We start from the raw sequence: 15,428 nt of genomic DNA on the forward strand, positions 1-15,428 counted from the left end.
AGATCTTAAGTAGATACGCAGACACAGATCTTAAGTAGGCGGAGAGGCAGGCAGAGAGAGAGGAGGAAGCAGGCTCCCTGCCAAGCAGAGAGCCCGATGCGGGCCTCGATCTCAGGACTCTGGGATCATGACCTCAGCTGAAGGCAGAGGCTTAACCCACTGAGCCACCCAGGTGCCCTTTTGTGGTTTGGTTTAGGTCATTTTTTATTGGCCTATCTGCAAGCTTACTGACTTTTTTTCTAGTATATGTCAACTTTACTGATGAAGCTGTTGATGGCATTCTTCATTTCTTTTGCCATGTTTTGTTTTTATTTTCATTTCTAACGTTTCATTTTTATTATTTCTCTTTCTCCTGAAATTCCTCATCTGTTCATCCTTATTATTTATCTTTTCCATGAGAGCCTTTGGCATATTAACTACGGTTATTTTAAATTCCTTGTTTGATAGGTTCTTTTGATTGCTTCATCTCTTGAGAATGGACTCTTTCTCTTTTCAAAATGTTTATTTTTGGGGGACGCCTGAGTGGCTCAGTGGGTTAAGGCCACTGCCTTTGGCTCGGGTCATGATCCCGGGGTCCTGGGATTGAGCCCCGCATCGGGCTCTCTGCTCGGCGGGGAGCCTGCTTCCTCCTCTCTCTCTGCCTGCCTCTCTGCCTACTTGTGATCTCTGTCTGTCAGATGAATTAAAAAAAAAAAAAAATCTTCAAAATGTTTATTTTTGGAGTATAGTTGACCTACAATGTTACATTGGTTTCAGGCATACAGCATCGTGATTGGAAAATTCTATGCATTATCAGCACTCACTGCAGTAAGGGTAGTTACCATCTGTCACTATCCAACATTATTATAATATTGACTATATTCTCTATGCTGTACCCTTCGTCCCTGTGACTTACTTATTTTAAAACTGGGAGTTGGTATGTCATGATTTCCCTTCGCCTGTTTTGCCCATCCTCCCTATCCCCCTTCCGTCAGGCAACTACCAGTTTGTCCTCTGTATTTATGTGTCTGTTTCTGGTTTTTTGTTTGGTCATTTGGTTGGTTTTTAGAATCCACGTATAGGTGAAATCCTATGGCATTTGTTTTTTTGGTCTGATTTATTTCACTTAACATACTTTCTAGGTTCATGCATTTTGTTGCAAATGGCAAAATCTCATTCATTTTATGGTGAAGTAATATTCTGTTGTGTATCTATGCCACATTTTCTTTATCTATTAATTGATGGACACTTGGGCTGCTTCCATATCTTAGCTATTGTAAATATGCTGCAGTGAATATAGGAATGCACATAGCTTTTCAAGTTAGTGTTTTGATTTTGAGTCAACAGCCAGAGTGGAATTACTGAATTGTATGGTATTTCTTTTTTTTTAAAGATTTTATTTATTTATTTGATAGACAGAGATCACAGATAGGCAGGCAGAGAGAGGGGAAGGGAAGCAGGCTCCCTGCTGAGCAGAGAGCCTGATGCAGGACCCAGGGATCATGACCTGAGCGGAAGGCAGAGGCTTTAACCCACTGAGCCACCCAGGTGCCCCTGAATTGTATGGTATTTCTATTTGGAATTTTCCAAGGAACTTCCATACTGTTTTCCACAGTGATTGGATTAATTTACATTCTCACCAACAGGGCGGAGGATCCCCTTTCCTCCATATCTTCACCAACACTTAGTAGTTTTTGCTTTTTGATACTAGCCATTGTGATTGGTGTAAGGTAACATCTCATTGTGGTTTTGATTTGCATTTCCCTGGTGATGAGTAATGTTGAGCATCTTTTCCTGTGTCTGTTTGCCATCTGTATGTCTTCTTTGAAAAATGTCTGTTGAAGATCTCTGCTTATTTTTAATTTGATTACCTGTTTTTTTGTTGTTGAGTTGTATATGTTCTTCATATATTTTGGACAACCTCTTATTGAGATATCATTTGCAAATATCTCCTTCCATTCAGTAGGTTGCCTTTTTGTTATGTTGATGGTTTCCTTTACTGTGCAAAAGCTTCTTTTTTATAAAAATTATATTATATATATTATAAAATTTATATTATATATATAGATTTTGTTACATGTATCCATATATAGATACAGATATATAATAGTTTATTTTTGCTTTTGCTTCCCTTGCCTGAGGAGACATGTCCATAAATGTATTACTAAGACCAATGTCCAAGAGCTTACTGCCTAGGTTTTCTCTCTTAGGAGTTTTATGGTTTCAGGTCTCATATTTATGTCTTATTTTGAGGGGGTTTGTGGGTGTGTTTTTATCTTGTTTTCCCAACACCATTTGTTCAAAGACTGTCTTTTGCCCATTGTATATTCTTGCCTCCTTTGCCATCGATAAATTGACCATATGAGCATGGCATTATTTCCAACTCTCTATCCTGTTCCAGCGATCTGTATGTCCATTTTGTCCCAGCACTTTACTGTTTTGATTACTTTAGCTTTGTGTAGTATATCTTAAAATCTGGGATTGTGCTATCTTTGTTCTTTCTCAAGATTGCTTTGGCTATTTGGGATACTTTGTGTTCCCATATAAATTTTAGGATTATTTGTTTCAGTTCTCTGAAAAATACTATTGGTATTTTAAGAGTGATTGCATTGAATCTATAGATTGCTTTGGATAGTAGGCCCATTTTAACAATATTAGTTCCTCCAATCCATAAGCATGTATTTCTTTATATTAGTTTATGTTGTGTTCTGTTTTTTTCATCAGTGTTTTATAGTTTTCAGAGTACAGGCCCTCCACCACCTTGGTTAAAGTTTATTCCTAGGTATTTTATTCTTTTTGGTGCAGGTGTAAATGGGATTGTTCTCTTAGTCTTTTTCTGGGACTTCATTATTAGTGTATAGAAATACAACAGATTTCTGTATATTTATTTTGTGTCCTGTAACCTCACTGAATTCACTTATTATTAGCTCTAATAGTTTTATGGTGGACTCTTTAGGGTTTTCTATATATAGTATCATTTCATCTGCAAATGGGACAGTTTTACTTCTACTCTACCAGTTTGGATGCCTTTTAATTCTTTCTCTTGTCTGATTGCTTTGGCTAGTGAGGATGTCCAGTACTCGATTGAATAAAAGTTGGTGAGAGTGAACATCCTTGTCTTGTTCCTGATTTTAGAGGAGTAGCTTTCAGTTTTTCACTTTTGAATATGATGTTAGGTATGGAATGGTCATATATAACCTTTATTATGTCAATGTATGTTCCCTCTAAACCCACTTTGTTGATAGCTTTTATTATGAACTGATGTTGAATTTTGTCAAGTGCTTTTTCTGCATCTATCCATCCTTCATTTTGTTAACGTGATGTATCATTTTGATTGATTTGTGTTAAATGAACATCTTGGCAATAAATCCCTGTCGATCCTGGTGAACAATCCTTGTAATGTATTGTTGAATGCAGTTTGCTAATATTTTGTTGAGGGTTTTTGCATCTGTGTTCATCAGGGATATTGGCCTGTATTTTTCTTTTTCTGGTAATGTCTTTGGTTTTAATATCAGGGTAATGCTGGCCTTATAGAATGAATTTAGAAGCTTTCCTTTCTCTTCTGTTTTTGGGAAAAGTTTGAGAATAGTAAGTATTAACTTTTCTTTGGTTAATGTTTGGTTGAACTCAACCTGTAAAGCTTTGGACTTTTGTTTATTGAGTGTTTTTTTTAATTACTGATCAATTTTGTTACTAGTAATCCATCTGTTCAGATTTTCTGTTGCTTTCTGACTCAGGCTACGAAGGTTATATGTTTGTAGGAATTTGTCCATTTTTCTACTAGGTTTCCAATTTGTTGGTGTATAATTTTTTGTAATAATTTCTCATAATTTTTTTCTGTGATGTCAGTACTTTCAGTTCTGATTTTATTGAGTCTTCTCTCTTTTTTCTTAATGAGCTGACTAACGGTTTATCAATTTTATCTTTTTAAAGAACCTGCTCTTGGTTCCATTGATCTGTTGTTTTATAAGTTTCTGTTTCATTTATTTCCACTCTGATCTTTATTCCTTCCTTCCTTCTAGCGACTTGGGGCTTTGTTCTTTTTCTCGTTCCTTTAGGTATAATATTAGATTGTTTGAGATATTTTTTGTTTCTTGAGGTAGGCCTGTATCTCTATAAACTTTCCTCTTAGAACTGCTTTTGCTACATCCCAAAGATTTTTGGACCGTTGTATTTTCAGTTTCATTTGTCTCTATGTTTTTTTTTTAAATTTTTTATTTAAATTCAATTTTGTTAACGTATAGTGTATTATTAGTTTTAGGGGTAGAATTTAGTGATTCATCAGTTGCATGTAACATCCAGTGCTCATTCCATCAAATGCCCTCCTTAATGCCCATCATTTCTTCTTTGATTTCTTCATTGACCCGTTGGTTGTTTAGTAGAATTTTGTTTAGCCTCCACATGTTTGTGGTTTTTCCAGTTGTTTTTTTTTTTTTTCTTTTTGCAATCGATTTCTGGTTTCATACCATTGTGATCAGAAAAGTACTTAATAATATTTAAGTATTAAACTAACAGAGACTTGTTTTGTGGTCTCACATGTGCTCTCTCCTGGGGAATATTCCATTTGAACTTGAAAAGAACATGCATTCTGCTGTTTTTAGATGGAATGTTTTGAATATATTAAGTCCATCTGGTCTAATGTATCATTCAAAGCCACTGTTGCCTTATTGATTTTCTGTTTCCTTATTGATTTTCTGCCTGGACGATGTACCCATTGATGTAAGTGGGCTGTTAAGTTTCCCTACTATTAATGTGTCACTGTCAACTTCTCCTTTTATGTCTGTTAATATTTGCTTTATGTACTTAGGTACTCCTGTATTGGGCGCATAGATATTCACAATGGTTTTATCTTCTTTTGGGGCTGATTCCTTTATGATTATGTCATGCCCTTCTTTGGCTCTTATTACAGTCTTTATTTTAAAGTCCTTTTTTGTCTGATATAAGTATTGCTACCCATATATTTTTTTCTGTTTTCACTCTCCTTTTGCATCCCTTCACTTTCAGTCTTTAGGTGTCTTAGGTCTGAAGTGAGTTTCTTGTAGGCGGCATAGAGATGGGTCTTGTTTCTTTAATCCACTTAATCATTATAGGTTCTTTTTCTTAATTTTCTGTGTGTCCTGTAATTTTTTATTGACTTCCAAACAGTGGTTAGAACAGTAGAGACCGGAGTAGAGAGTATTTATGCCTGGAAATAGACATACTTCTTTTCTCCTAGTCTCTTAATGTGAGGAATTGAGTCCGTTGATTTAGGCATTGATTGCTTTGGGGTTTTGTTTTTGCTATGGGTACCCTCAGTGAACTACCAGATTCATATTCTTCTGGGATACCCTGTGCTCAGGTTGGAAGTTTATTTGTTGAAGGGGTTTTTCTCAATGTTGCTGCTACACCGTTAACGTTGGGCCTTCCCTGTTAGGGAAGTAGACACACTTGTTAGCCTCTTTGGGGCTGAGGTGGAGGTGTGGGGGTCCCCTGCTGTCCTGGCTTAGTCCCAGCAAGCCCTGTGTTTTGAGGGATTCTCAGTAATCCTGTCCACCCTCCCCGTCGCCCTCCCCCAAGAGAAACCTCTAATAATCTGAGCCTGCGATGATTTCTACCAAGGTTAGAGAGCTTTTTCTTTTTATTTCCCCCACCTGCAGTGGGTCTCTTTCTTTGCCCATGGTCAATAGTGTTTCTGTCCTTCCCCCTAGCCACTCGAGGCTTCTGTTCCATAAGGGAGAGGGCTGGCTAGGACGTCATGCTTTCCCCACAGCAGTGGTTGCTCCCCTCCTGCAAAACAGGCACCTCAGAGATAGGCTTCCTCCATTCTTTGTTCTCGGGGACTCTTCATGAGCACCAGGTACGGTCTGTGGAGATCTTGTGAATAGATGTACATTTCCTTTGCATCCATGGCTCTCAGAGTTCTGTACCATCATGTGAGTTCACACATTGTCTTTAGCAATTTGTTTTAAAAATTGAGCTGAGGGACGCCTGGGTGGCTCAGTTGGTTAAGCGGCTGCCTTTGGCTTGGGTCGTGATCCCGGGGTCCTGGGATCGAGTCCCGCATTGGGCTCCTTGCTCGGCGGGGAGCCTGCTTCTCCCTCTGCCTCTGCCTGCCTCTCTGCCTGTGCTCGCTCGCTCGCTCTCTCTCCCTCTGTCCCTGACAAATAAATAAATAAAATCTTAAAAAAAAAATTGAACTGAATTCTTTTTACTTAGATGTCCCACTTTCCTCCCTCAGACATAGACGAACCAGTCCCCAAGTCCTCCTTTCTTTGGAGGTGACTGTCTTTCTGTGTATTCCAAGCTAAGCAGTTGTGACCTCAGCTCTCCGATGGGTTAAAGAACAGTTAGGACTTTGCAAATTATCTGGTTTTCTCTTGTTATGGCGGGAGTGTTGCTCTTTCTAATTTTCCACATTCTAAGTGGAACAGAAACACACCTAGAAAGGCAACAAAGAGTACATCCTGGTGGGATTGTGGTCAAATTTTAATCTCATGCTTTTCTGTATTTTTCTAGTGTTCTAATTAAGACTAGATTATTTTTATAATCATGTGCATATGCATATATAGCTGATTTTAAAATTTAAATATGCATAGGATTATAAAAATAAACATACACACATATTTTATATATATATATATATATATATATGGACCCTTTAAGCTTTGAGTTATTCTTTCTTGTGCATTGTTGAAGGGAACTAGATAGTGGCCAAATGTGTATCTTTGTTTTGTAGCAAAAAGTTACCTCTGGGGGTGGGGCAGGTCAGCAGAAGTATACACACCATTATATGAGGGCTTCACATTCCACTAGTAGTGCTTACTGGGTGTTACACACAGGCCAGGCATCCGTGGTTTGTTATGAAGCAGTTTGTGGGGTGCTAATGAAATGCTAACCCCTGCTGCCTCCTCTGTAACTGGCTTGTTTTTATAGACATAAAAATTGAAGCTTAGGAGCTGAAATAACTTAAGTCCACCCTCAGCTGCAAATAAATGAAATAGCCACGACTCAGCTGTTCACTCCGCATTAAATAGTATTTATTGATTACTACAACATGCAGGGTGCTGTGCTGAGTCCTGAAGCATCACATTAAAGACGACAAACGTGCTCCCTGCCCTCACTGAGCTCACGGTCTGCCCAGGGAGACCATTTTTTTAAAAAATGACATTGTTAACTGATTTGTATGATTTTGCCAAAGTGATCCTTGACTTCGAAATCCAGCCCCTTTCTCATGAAATCAGGAAGAAAAAGTTATTCCAAAGACAGACTTCATCAGACAGCTAACTTTTCACAAGTTTATGTACTCCTTCATCCCTGAAACTTGTTTGAGTGTCTTCTGTGTACCCGGCCCTGTGGTTGGCCAGGGTAGAAATGAGATTTGACTTGGAGGTTCTCACTAGCTGACTAGCTCAGACCCACCCCTTACCTTCTAACTCAGTAAAGCATATTGAAATTCTCTCTCTCTCTCTCTCTCTCTCTCTCTCTCTATATATATATATATATATATATATATATATATCTTCTTCAGTGATCAAGTGATAATATAGAGATAACCATGAACCATTTGCTGTTTATTTATAAGAAAAGTAGATCATTCTCAGACTTGGGCTTGTCACTTCTTGTGACCTCCAAGGGGATCCTGGCATAGTGGTTGTTAGTGATGATTGGTTTATCGGAAGTAAGGAAGCGTGTGTGTGCATGTACATGTGCATATGTGTGTAGGAGTGGTGTAAGGGCAGAGATGAGATAACAGAGAAGCAAAGAGAAGACTGAGATACTAGAGCTTTGGAGGCACACACATGCAGTCTTCAGTCTTGGCTTGTCCATTTGCTTGTTGGATCTCCTCGGACAAATCACATAACTTCTCTGAGCCTCAGTTTCTCACCTCTCTGCTGGGACTAACAATAGTACCTACCTCGCAGGGTAGATGTGAGGGTTAAATAAGAAAATACGTGTGAAGTGTTTAGCACTTGACACACTGCACTCATTAACAGCAGCTGGTATTAGCGCTGTTGCTGTTGTACCAGCATCAGGGCAGGAAGCCATTCAGAGCGTTACAAGTGTGGAATTAAGATGCAGGAAAAAGGGGCACCTGGGTGGCTCAGTTGGTTGAGCATCTGCCTTCAGCTCAGGTCATGATCCTGGCATCCAGGGATCGAGTCCCACATCAGGCTCCCTGCTCAGCAGGGAGTCTGCTTCTCCCTCTGACCCTTAACCCTCTCATGCTCTCTCCCTTTCTTTCTCTCTCTCTCTCTCTCTCTCTCTCTCTCCAATAAATAAATAAATTTTTTTTAAAAGATGCAAGAGAAGGGCTGAAGCAGGAGCTATAGACAAGAGAGCCACCTGCACAAAAGGGACGAGAAGGTGTAACACTGGATTTTGGGGACAGACCCTGGGAATGCCAGCCTGGGGAGTGAGATGGAAGGAGACAGGGTAGTCAGCAGAGAAGGGGGTCAGACCACAGGGTGTATACCATCGGAGGAGAGTCTGTGAGAAAGAAGGTGATAGTCAGGGTCATCTGAGGCTGCAGGAAGGTGGAGCAGGCCAGGGGGTATCTCCAGGCTAGGTGATCAGGAGGCCAGCTCCTCACTTGCTCATGTTCAGATCACTCCTAAAGTCTGTCCCAGTTCCAAGTCCCAAAATAGAATTGTTTCCAAGATGAGTCTCTTCCCGCTTTTCTTCAGTGTAGTAAATCAAATGATTGCACAAAGCAAAAGGACCATCCCTGGTCCTCTGCTTACTTCCTGCTCCCATACAAAGGGCAGCTCCTCTACTCCAGCTGCAAGTAATGGCCCCTGGTGGGTGGGCCCACCAGGGTGGGCAATGGCAGCCCACCCTCCTGGATGGTACAGCAGCCATCAGATGATTACTCCACACACTTCTCTAAATTTTGACCTCTGTCAAGAGTGGCCAAATACTCTGAGAAGTCTTCTCACTTCAAAGCTGGATCCAGTGTGCTAGTCACTGAGAATGTGCTAGGGCTTTATTACGTGTGCAGTACTTTTGGTTCACTCAGTATTCAACATTTATTAAGCACCTCCTGTATATCAGGCACTGTGCTAGGCACAGGGGGTACATATACCACTTTTCTTTCATGAAGACATCTTTGACAACCTTCTTTCCTCATACACCCACAACCACTCACCAGGACATCATGGTTGGCTCTGCCGTCTAAGTATTTTAATCTGACCATATTGCATTTAATCTGACCATATTGCATTGCATTTCCACTGTTACCATCCTCATCCAGGATGCTTTCTTGCCTGGATTATTGGGATAACCTTCAAACAGATCTCCTTGCTCTGTCCTTGCCCTTCTAAACTCAGTTTTCATCTCAGGAACAAGGCTGATCTTTTAAAAACATATGGCAGGCTCAATAGTGTTGAGATAGTTGGTAGAACTGGAAGTGTGAGGAGACTGGCAGTTTCAGATCCTGTGGTCAGCACTTGAACCCAACCTCTAAAGTTGTAAAGGAAGGGAGAAAACTGGCTGCAATCTGGGGCAGGAGCTTTCCAAGCTGGGGGAACAGCAGATGCAAAGGCCATGGTGAGGTTGTCAAGGACCTGAAGAAAGAGAAAGAAAGCTGGTGCTGTGTGAATTGAGTAAGCTGGCAGGAGTCGGGGTGGTGAGAGGGAATGGGAGGAGCTGAAGTCAGATAGCTAAAGGGGGGCACAGTGTGGTATCTGGCACTATGCTAGGTGCTGAACACACAGTGATAAGCAAAATAGACATAGCCCCTTGCCCTCCACATCAGAGCGTACAGTCTATTGGGAAAGATGGACATGAACCAAATAATCACACAAATCAGTGTATAGTTACCAACTGTCACAACTTGCCCCTTCAAGAAGAACAATCAGGGGCTCTGACCTAGATTAGGGGGCTTCAGAGAAAGTTTTTCTGTGGACGTGACACTTGCTCTGGGATCAGATCAATGAGGAGTTGAGTAGATGAAGAAGGGTAGGATGCTCTTGGATGGAAGGATGCCAAGGTCAAAGGCTCTGAGGTGGGAAAGAACTGGTTAGAGGCAAGAGGGGTTGAAACATGGTGAAGAGAGACACTGCAAAGTGAGGCTGGAGAGGAAAGCAAGGCTGGAATGTGAGCTTTGGGGATCGTGGTTAGGATTTTGGTCTTTATCCTAAGAAGCATGTGAAAGTATTGGGGGGTTTTTAATCAGAAGGTGAACTAGATCAGAATTGCAAGTGTTTTGGGGAAATCCCTCTTGCAATGTGCAAGACGAGGTAGAGGTTGGGAGGTGAGCAGAGCAGGTAGGCCTTTGTACCCACTGTTGCAGAATCTGCAGTACTGGTCCGGGTGAGAGGTAGTGATAGCTGGGAGAAAAGGGAAAGACTGGCTGAGGTTGAGAGAAACTTGGAGATAAAAATCGGCAGTACCTGCTCATGGGACAAGAGACTATTCAATGTCAAAAACCAGATACAGTAAAAGAGGAGCCAGCAGCCATTATAAGCCTTACGGTGTGGTACAGAGGGCAGACATGGGCCACCTGTGAAGTTCTCATGCCTTAAAAAAAAATTGTAACTTCATTCGATCTATTCTTTTGGGCTGTCAGTTTATGAGAAGCACGCAGGATAGATGAACAGGTTAAATGACACTATGATGGTGTCAACCAAATCAGAGGGTGGGACATTCCAGGGAACAAATAACAGGAGGGGGTCAACAAACCAATGGCATGAAAGAGGCTTTTTAAAAAGTCTTTAGAAATAGAATAAGGTAATTTTTTGTGCAATGTGTAGACCTTGTTTAGATCCTGATTCAAAGAAACCAAAAGACTGCTCTGAGAGAAATAGAGAAATTCGAGGACAGACTGGGCTTTAGATAATATTAAGGGATTGATGTTCATTCTGTTAAGTATACTAATGGCAACGATGGTTTTAAATGTGTGTGTGTGTGTGTGTGTGTGTGTGTGCACATGTTTAAGTGCATGTTGGAAGATGGACACAAAGTTTCTGAAACGATACATCATGAATTTGTTTATAGTGTTCCAGAAAAGACAGAGCAGCATGTGATAAACTGAACTGCTCTTTATTGGAGCTGGATCAGAATTACTTGGAGGTTTATTATACCATTCTATCTTGGGGTATATTTGAAATTTCTCCATACAAAAAAGTTGAAAGCAAAAATTTTAGGGAAAGTAGAGTTCCCAGTGAAATAGGGAACATAAGAAAACAATGTCTGATGGAGAAGCAATGAGTTCAGTTTGGACATGTTGAGGTTGATGTGCCTTTAGAACACTAAGTGGAGGGGCACTGTACGTGGTTGGTCTAGAGTTTTTGAAGACCTTTGTTCTGGACCTCAAAAGCAAGTGTACATAGTAACTAAAGCTGTGGTCACAGAAAAATTATCCAGGGAAGGACAAAGTGTGACATGTGGGCCCAGGACTGGATGTGGAGAAGTTGGAGGAAGTAAAGGCCAGGTAGAGGGGCTGAGCTTTGTGGCTGAGAAGGAGTAGCCACAACACAGAGGGGCCACAACCACCGGGGGAAGTAAAATGTTTCCAAATGAAGGAGGGGCCAGCAAAGCCAAATGCTGCCAAGATGTCAAGGCAGATGGGAACCAAAATGAGTCCACTGGGTTCACATTTGGATTCAGCTTGCTGCCTGGTGGGAGCTGTTTAGCCTGAGGGACTGGAGTGAGCGAGAGGCGAAGGAAAGGAAAGAGTGTGGACAAGTCTCTAAAGAAGGATGTCTGTGAAGTGGAAGACAGAGGGTGGCACCCTGAAGAGAGAGCATGAGGAAATAAGAGCGTTTATTTTTAAGATGAGACATGCTTGGTGAGAGGAAGAGGTGGGATACCCCAGAGAAGGGGCAGTCATGGAGGTAAGGTTCCGGAGGAGGCAGGAAGGGATGACATGGGGTTAACCCTTGATTCTGTCATGGTGGCCGGGGAGGAGAGCTGTTCTCTAGTGGAATGTTGGAAAGTTCTCCCTTTGCAGCTGTGTTGCCTGAGAAGTGGGGATGGTGCCCACTGCTGGTGGAGGGTCTTGGAGAAGGTTGGCAAAGTGAGGAGTGAAGGAAAGAGAAACTTGGTGGGACTGCCTGGGGGAGGGAGGGGAGGTCGGTGATTAGGGTCTGACAGGAGAGTCTGCGGGACACTACCCAGGGCCAGGGCCACGTAGGCGGTGTTGCAGGGTGTAGGGGTGTTGGGAGTGGGGGGCGCGGACAGCATGAACGCTCCATGGTGGCTGAGGTCCCAGAGGTGGCAAGCCTTAGGAGGACTCCAGGGATGACACAGGAGCCAGCCCTGATGTTCACAGTGAGAGCCTGAAAGCGGTTCTCAAGGTCCTCCTTGTTTCCATCTCTGATACAAACTGCTGCAAACCTGCCGTCCTCTCACCCTTCACCCCCGGCACCCAGACAGAACCTCTGCTTTCCAAACGGGATATGGTTTCAAGGTCAGGACTGTGGGTCGGTGCTTCCCAGTTCCTGCCAAGTGGCCCACGTCAGGGGCAGCCGGAACCAGGCCGGGGGCAGAGGGGCGGGGGGCACTGGGCCCAGAGTGGCAGCACAAGGTGCTGTCAGGCCCACTGCCCTCCCTCCACACCCTTCACACAGCCTTCTGCAGCAGCACGACCAATGATGCTCAGAGTGAGGCGTCCTCCAGCGACCAGCATGGGCACCAGAGCACGTTCCCTCCAGGCCCTGCTCATGCCCACAAGTGCCACGTGGGGCCACCCATCTTGCCCCTGAGGCCACTGCTCCGAGTGACACTGGCACGGCCAAAACACGATTCTAGAACAACCCAACCAGGTCGGGCAATACACAAGGCACTTAAACAGATCCTTTCTTCCTTCCAGCTTAACTCAGGTGATCCGAAAGTTTGCCAAGCAGCTGGATGAGTGGCTAAAAGTGGCTCTCCATGACCTCCCAGAAAACTTGCGGAACATTAAGTTTGAATGTAAGTACGGAGGTGGCAAGCTGAGGGGAAGGGAAAACAACATTTTAGGGCCAACAGTCTTACATTGGTTGTTCATAAAATAATAACAATAATAATAATAATAATAATAATAATAACTTCCACTTACTGTTTGCAAAGCACCAGATATTAAGCCTAGCGCTTTTCCTGCATGAACTTCCTCAGTGCTCCCAAAAGGTGTGTTACAGGTGGTGCCCTTCTCCTTTTATGGCAAATGAAAAGGCTTAGGGGGATTAGTTAGTAGTAGAGGCAGGATTTCCCCCCAGGTCTGTCTGTCCACACCAGAGTCCCACTTAATCCTCATGCCACCTCTGTGATACAGGGGGCAACATCCCCTCCCTGCAGATGAGGCTCGGAGAGGCAGAGAAACCTCCCGAAAGCTACCCAGCCACCCAGCCAGCAAGAAGGGGCCAGGAGTCAAACTCAAGTCTGTCCAACCCCAAAACTCTGAGATTTCCTCGAAGCCCCCGCCCCCAAAAAGGTGGTGACGGGAGCCCGAGAAAGGCTTCAGGGCTTCACATATTCAATTCTCTGCCTAATGAGAAAGCCAAATTAATATTTCTCCTACGGGGATTAGGACTGTGATTTTTCTTTTTTTTTTCCTCTGCTGAGCATCACCAGTCATCCTCCCCCATTTGTTTTGCCTGCGAAAACCGGTCCTATTCCTCCTCTGTCCTGGTGTTTCCGTACTTGTGGAAAGACACACGTGCTACTCCACAAAGATGAAATGATTTTAAGCCAAACAAAGTTTTAAGATATAGGTTTCTTAAAGCAGCATTTGAATACAGCTTGCCATTCTTGCCCGGGAGTAAGTGGCGGCAGGAAAATGAAGGGGATCAAATTACCCTCTCTGGGCAGGCACAGGGAGCCCTTTCAGACCCGCTCGGGGGCTGAGGCCGCCTGCAGCGCCCAGCACCTACTGATAAAGCCTGCTTTATTTCACGGCTCTCAGTTCTTTTCTTTTCATGAGCACTAAATTCCACATCACAAAGTTAAAGAAAAAGTAATTAAGGAGAAGGATTAACGATTGATCGGTCTGGAAAATTAGAAGTTCATCTGTGCCCCCACCCCCCCATCCCTCCACCCCACGCCCTATTTTTCAAACCAAGCTAGCTCTGAGTACAAATTAGAATAATCCCAGGGAAATTTCTGCTTCTTGACCAGTTCAGAAATTAATGAGAAGAATGCCCTGCGCCTGTTTTAATTATGCTGACAAAACAAACCTGTTGAAATTGGCAGCGAGGAGGTCTGTGGGACCTTCCACCTGTCGGGGCCGCGGGAACCCCTCTTCCCAGGGAACCTCAGGGGGACTTTGAGGATGGGTGAGGAGTGGAAACGCTCACCACTCCAGACAACTCTGTGAGAGCTGAGACCTGAGGCTGGCACATAACTTGACTGCCTGGTCTTGAAATCTTCAGGTCACCCCGTTTCGAACCATTAGCCTGATTTATCACCGTCGTAAACAGGATCAGTGAAACTCACCAATAGGTCATAGAGATCATTCGATAAAAATGGCAGATTATGAATGCAAAGCAGTATTCCAAGATACAGCCCAGGGTCCCATCCTAAAAGCTACCCCTCGCACCACCACACCGCTGAGGCTCAATCAAGTTTCCCTATTAGATATACTACTTTTAAAGGGCCTTCTTCAAAGCTTCCACTCGACTCCAGCAATTATTTATGGGGAGAAGCGATTGAGCTTGCAATTAGCGAAATGAAAGACAAGTAAATAATTGCTTTTACTCACGGTTGATTGACGCCACAATTTCTCACACCTGCCAGTATGGCATGCGGTTGACTTTGAAATATGTACCCCAAATATCGCCGCTTTAGGAAATCATTGTCCGCACGGGAGAACAAAGAATCAAATGCAGGGTTTTGCCAGCGGGTGCATAAAAAATGGGGTTGGACAGCGAGACAAATTTAGGCCAATAAGCCACTTTTTGAAATCCGCCCCTGGAAAATCCGAGGTGGGACCATACAGAGTGCAAATACTTCAGACTAACTCTTCCTTCTTGCAGTGTCGAGAAGGTTTTCCCAAATTCTGAGACGGCAGACATCACTGAATCACCTTTGCCAGGTACGTGTCCTGCGGAGTCATCACCTGTGAGGGGCACATGCACAGAACAGCTCCCGGGAGGAACTGTTTGGTCTTTGAATGCAGCATAATAGGTGTTTGATGTATCCTTACCATTACCCTTAATTTCTACCGATAAAGAATAAAAACATTAGGCAATCACGAAATAGTTTTGATTAACATACAGAATAGCTTCTGACGTCAGTCGCCCCTTAACCAGGCATCACGTTCTGGTGCAAGTTTGCATTTCCCTTGAGTGGATGAGGCTTTCTCAGCCATGGCTGGCACTTGAGCCTGGACCATTCTTTCTCTCGAGACGTGTTTGGCGCAGTGCAGAGATCTGGTGGCATCCCTGGCACCGTCCCGTATGCCGACACCAGATGCCCGGCACCCCACCCCCAGGTACCCCCAGGTACCAGCCCCAATGGAGCCCGGGGAGCTCAGTGTCTCGCCCCTTCTTGGG

General features: G+C 43.3%; 1 protein-coding gene across 6 annotated transcripts in view; it reads left to right on the forward strand.

Annotated features, from left to right (window-relative positions):
• The window catches only part of RFX4 (regulatory factor X4), a 162,272-nt gene that overhangs the window by 103,143 nt on the left and 43,701 nt on the right, over window positions 1-15,428 (forward strand). For all 6 annotated transcript variants that reach the window (XM_047740525.1, XM_047740527.1, XM_047740528.1 and 3 more), the window contains 2 exons: window positions 12,770-12,870; window positions 14,910-14,968. In XM_047740525.1, coding sequence (XP_047596481.1) covers window positions 12,770-12,870; window positions 14,910-14,968 — 160 coding nt within the window. The remainder of the gene's footprint in view (window positions 1-12,769; window positions 12,871-14,909; window positions 14,969-15,428) is intronic.

Source organism: Lutra lutra, chromosome 8, assembly GCF_902655055.1.
Source record: "Lutra lutra chromosome 8, mLutLut1.2, whole genome shotgun sequence".
NCBI classification, from domain to species: Eukaryota; Metazoa; Chordata; class Mammalia; order Carnivora; family Mustelidae; genus Lutra; species Lutra lutra.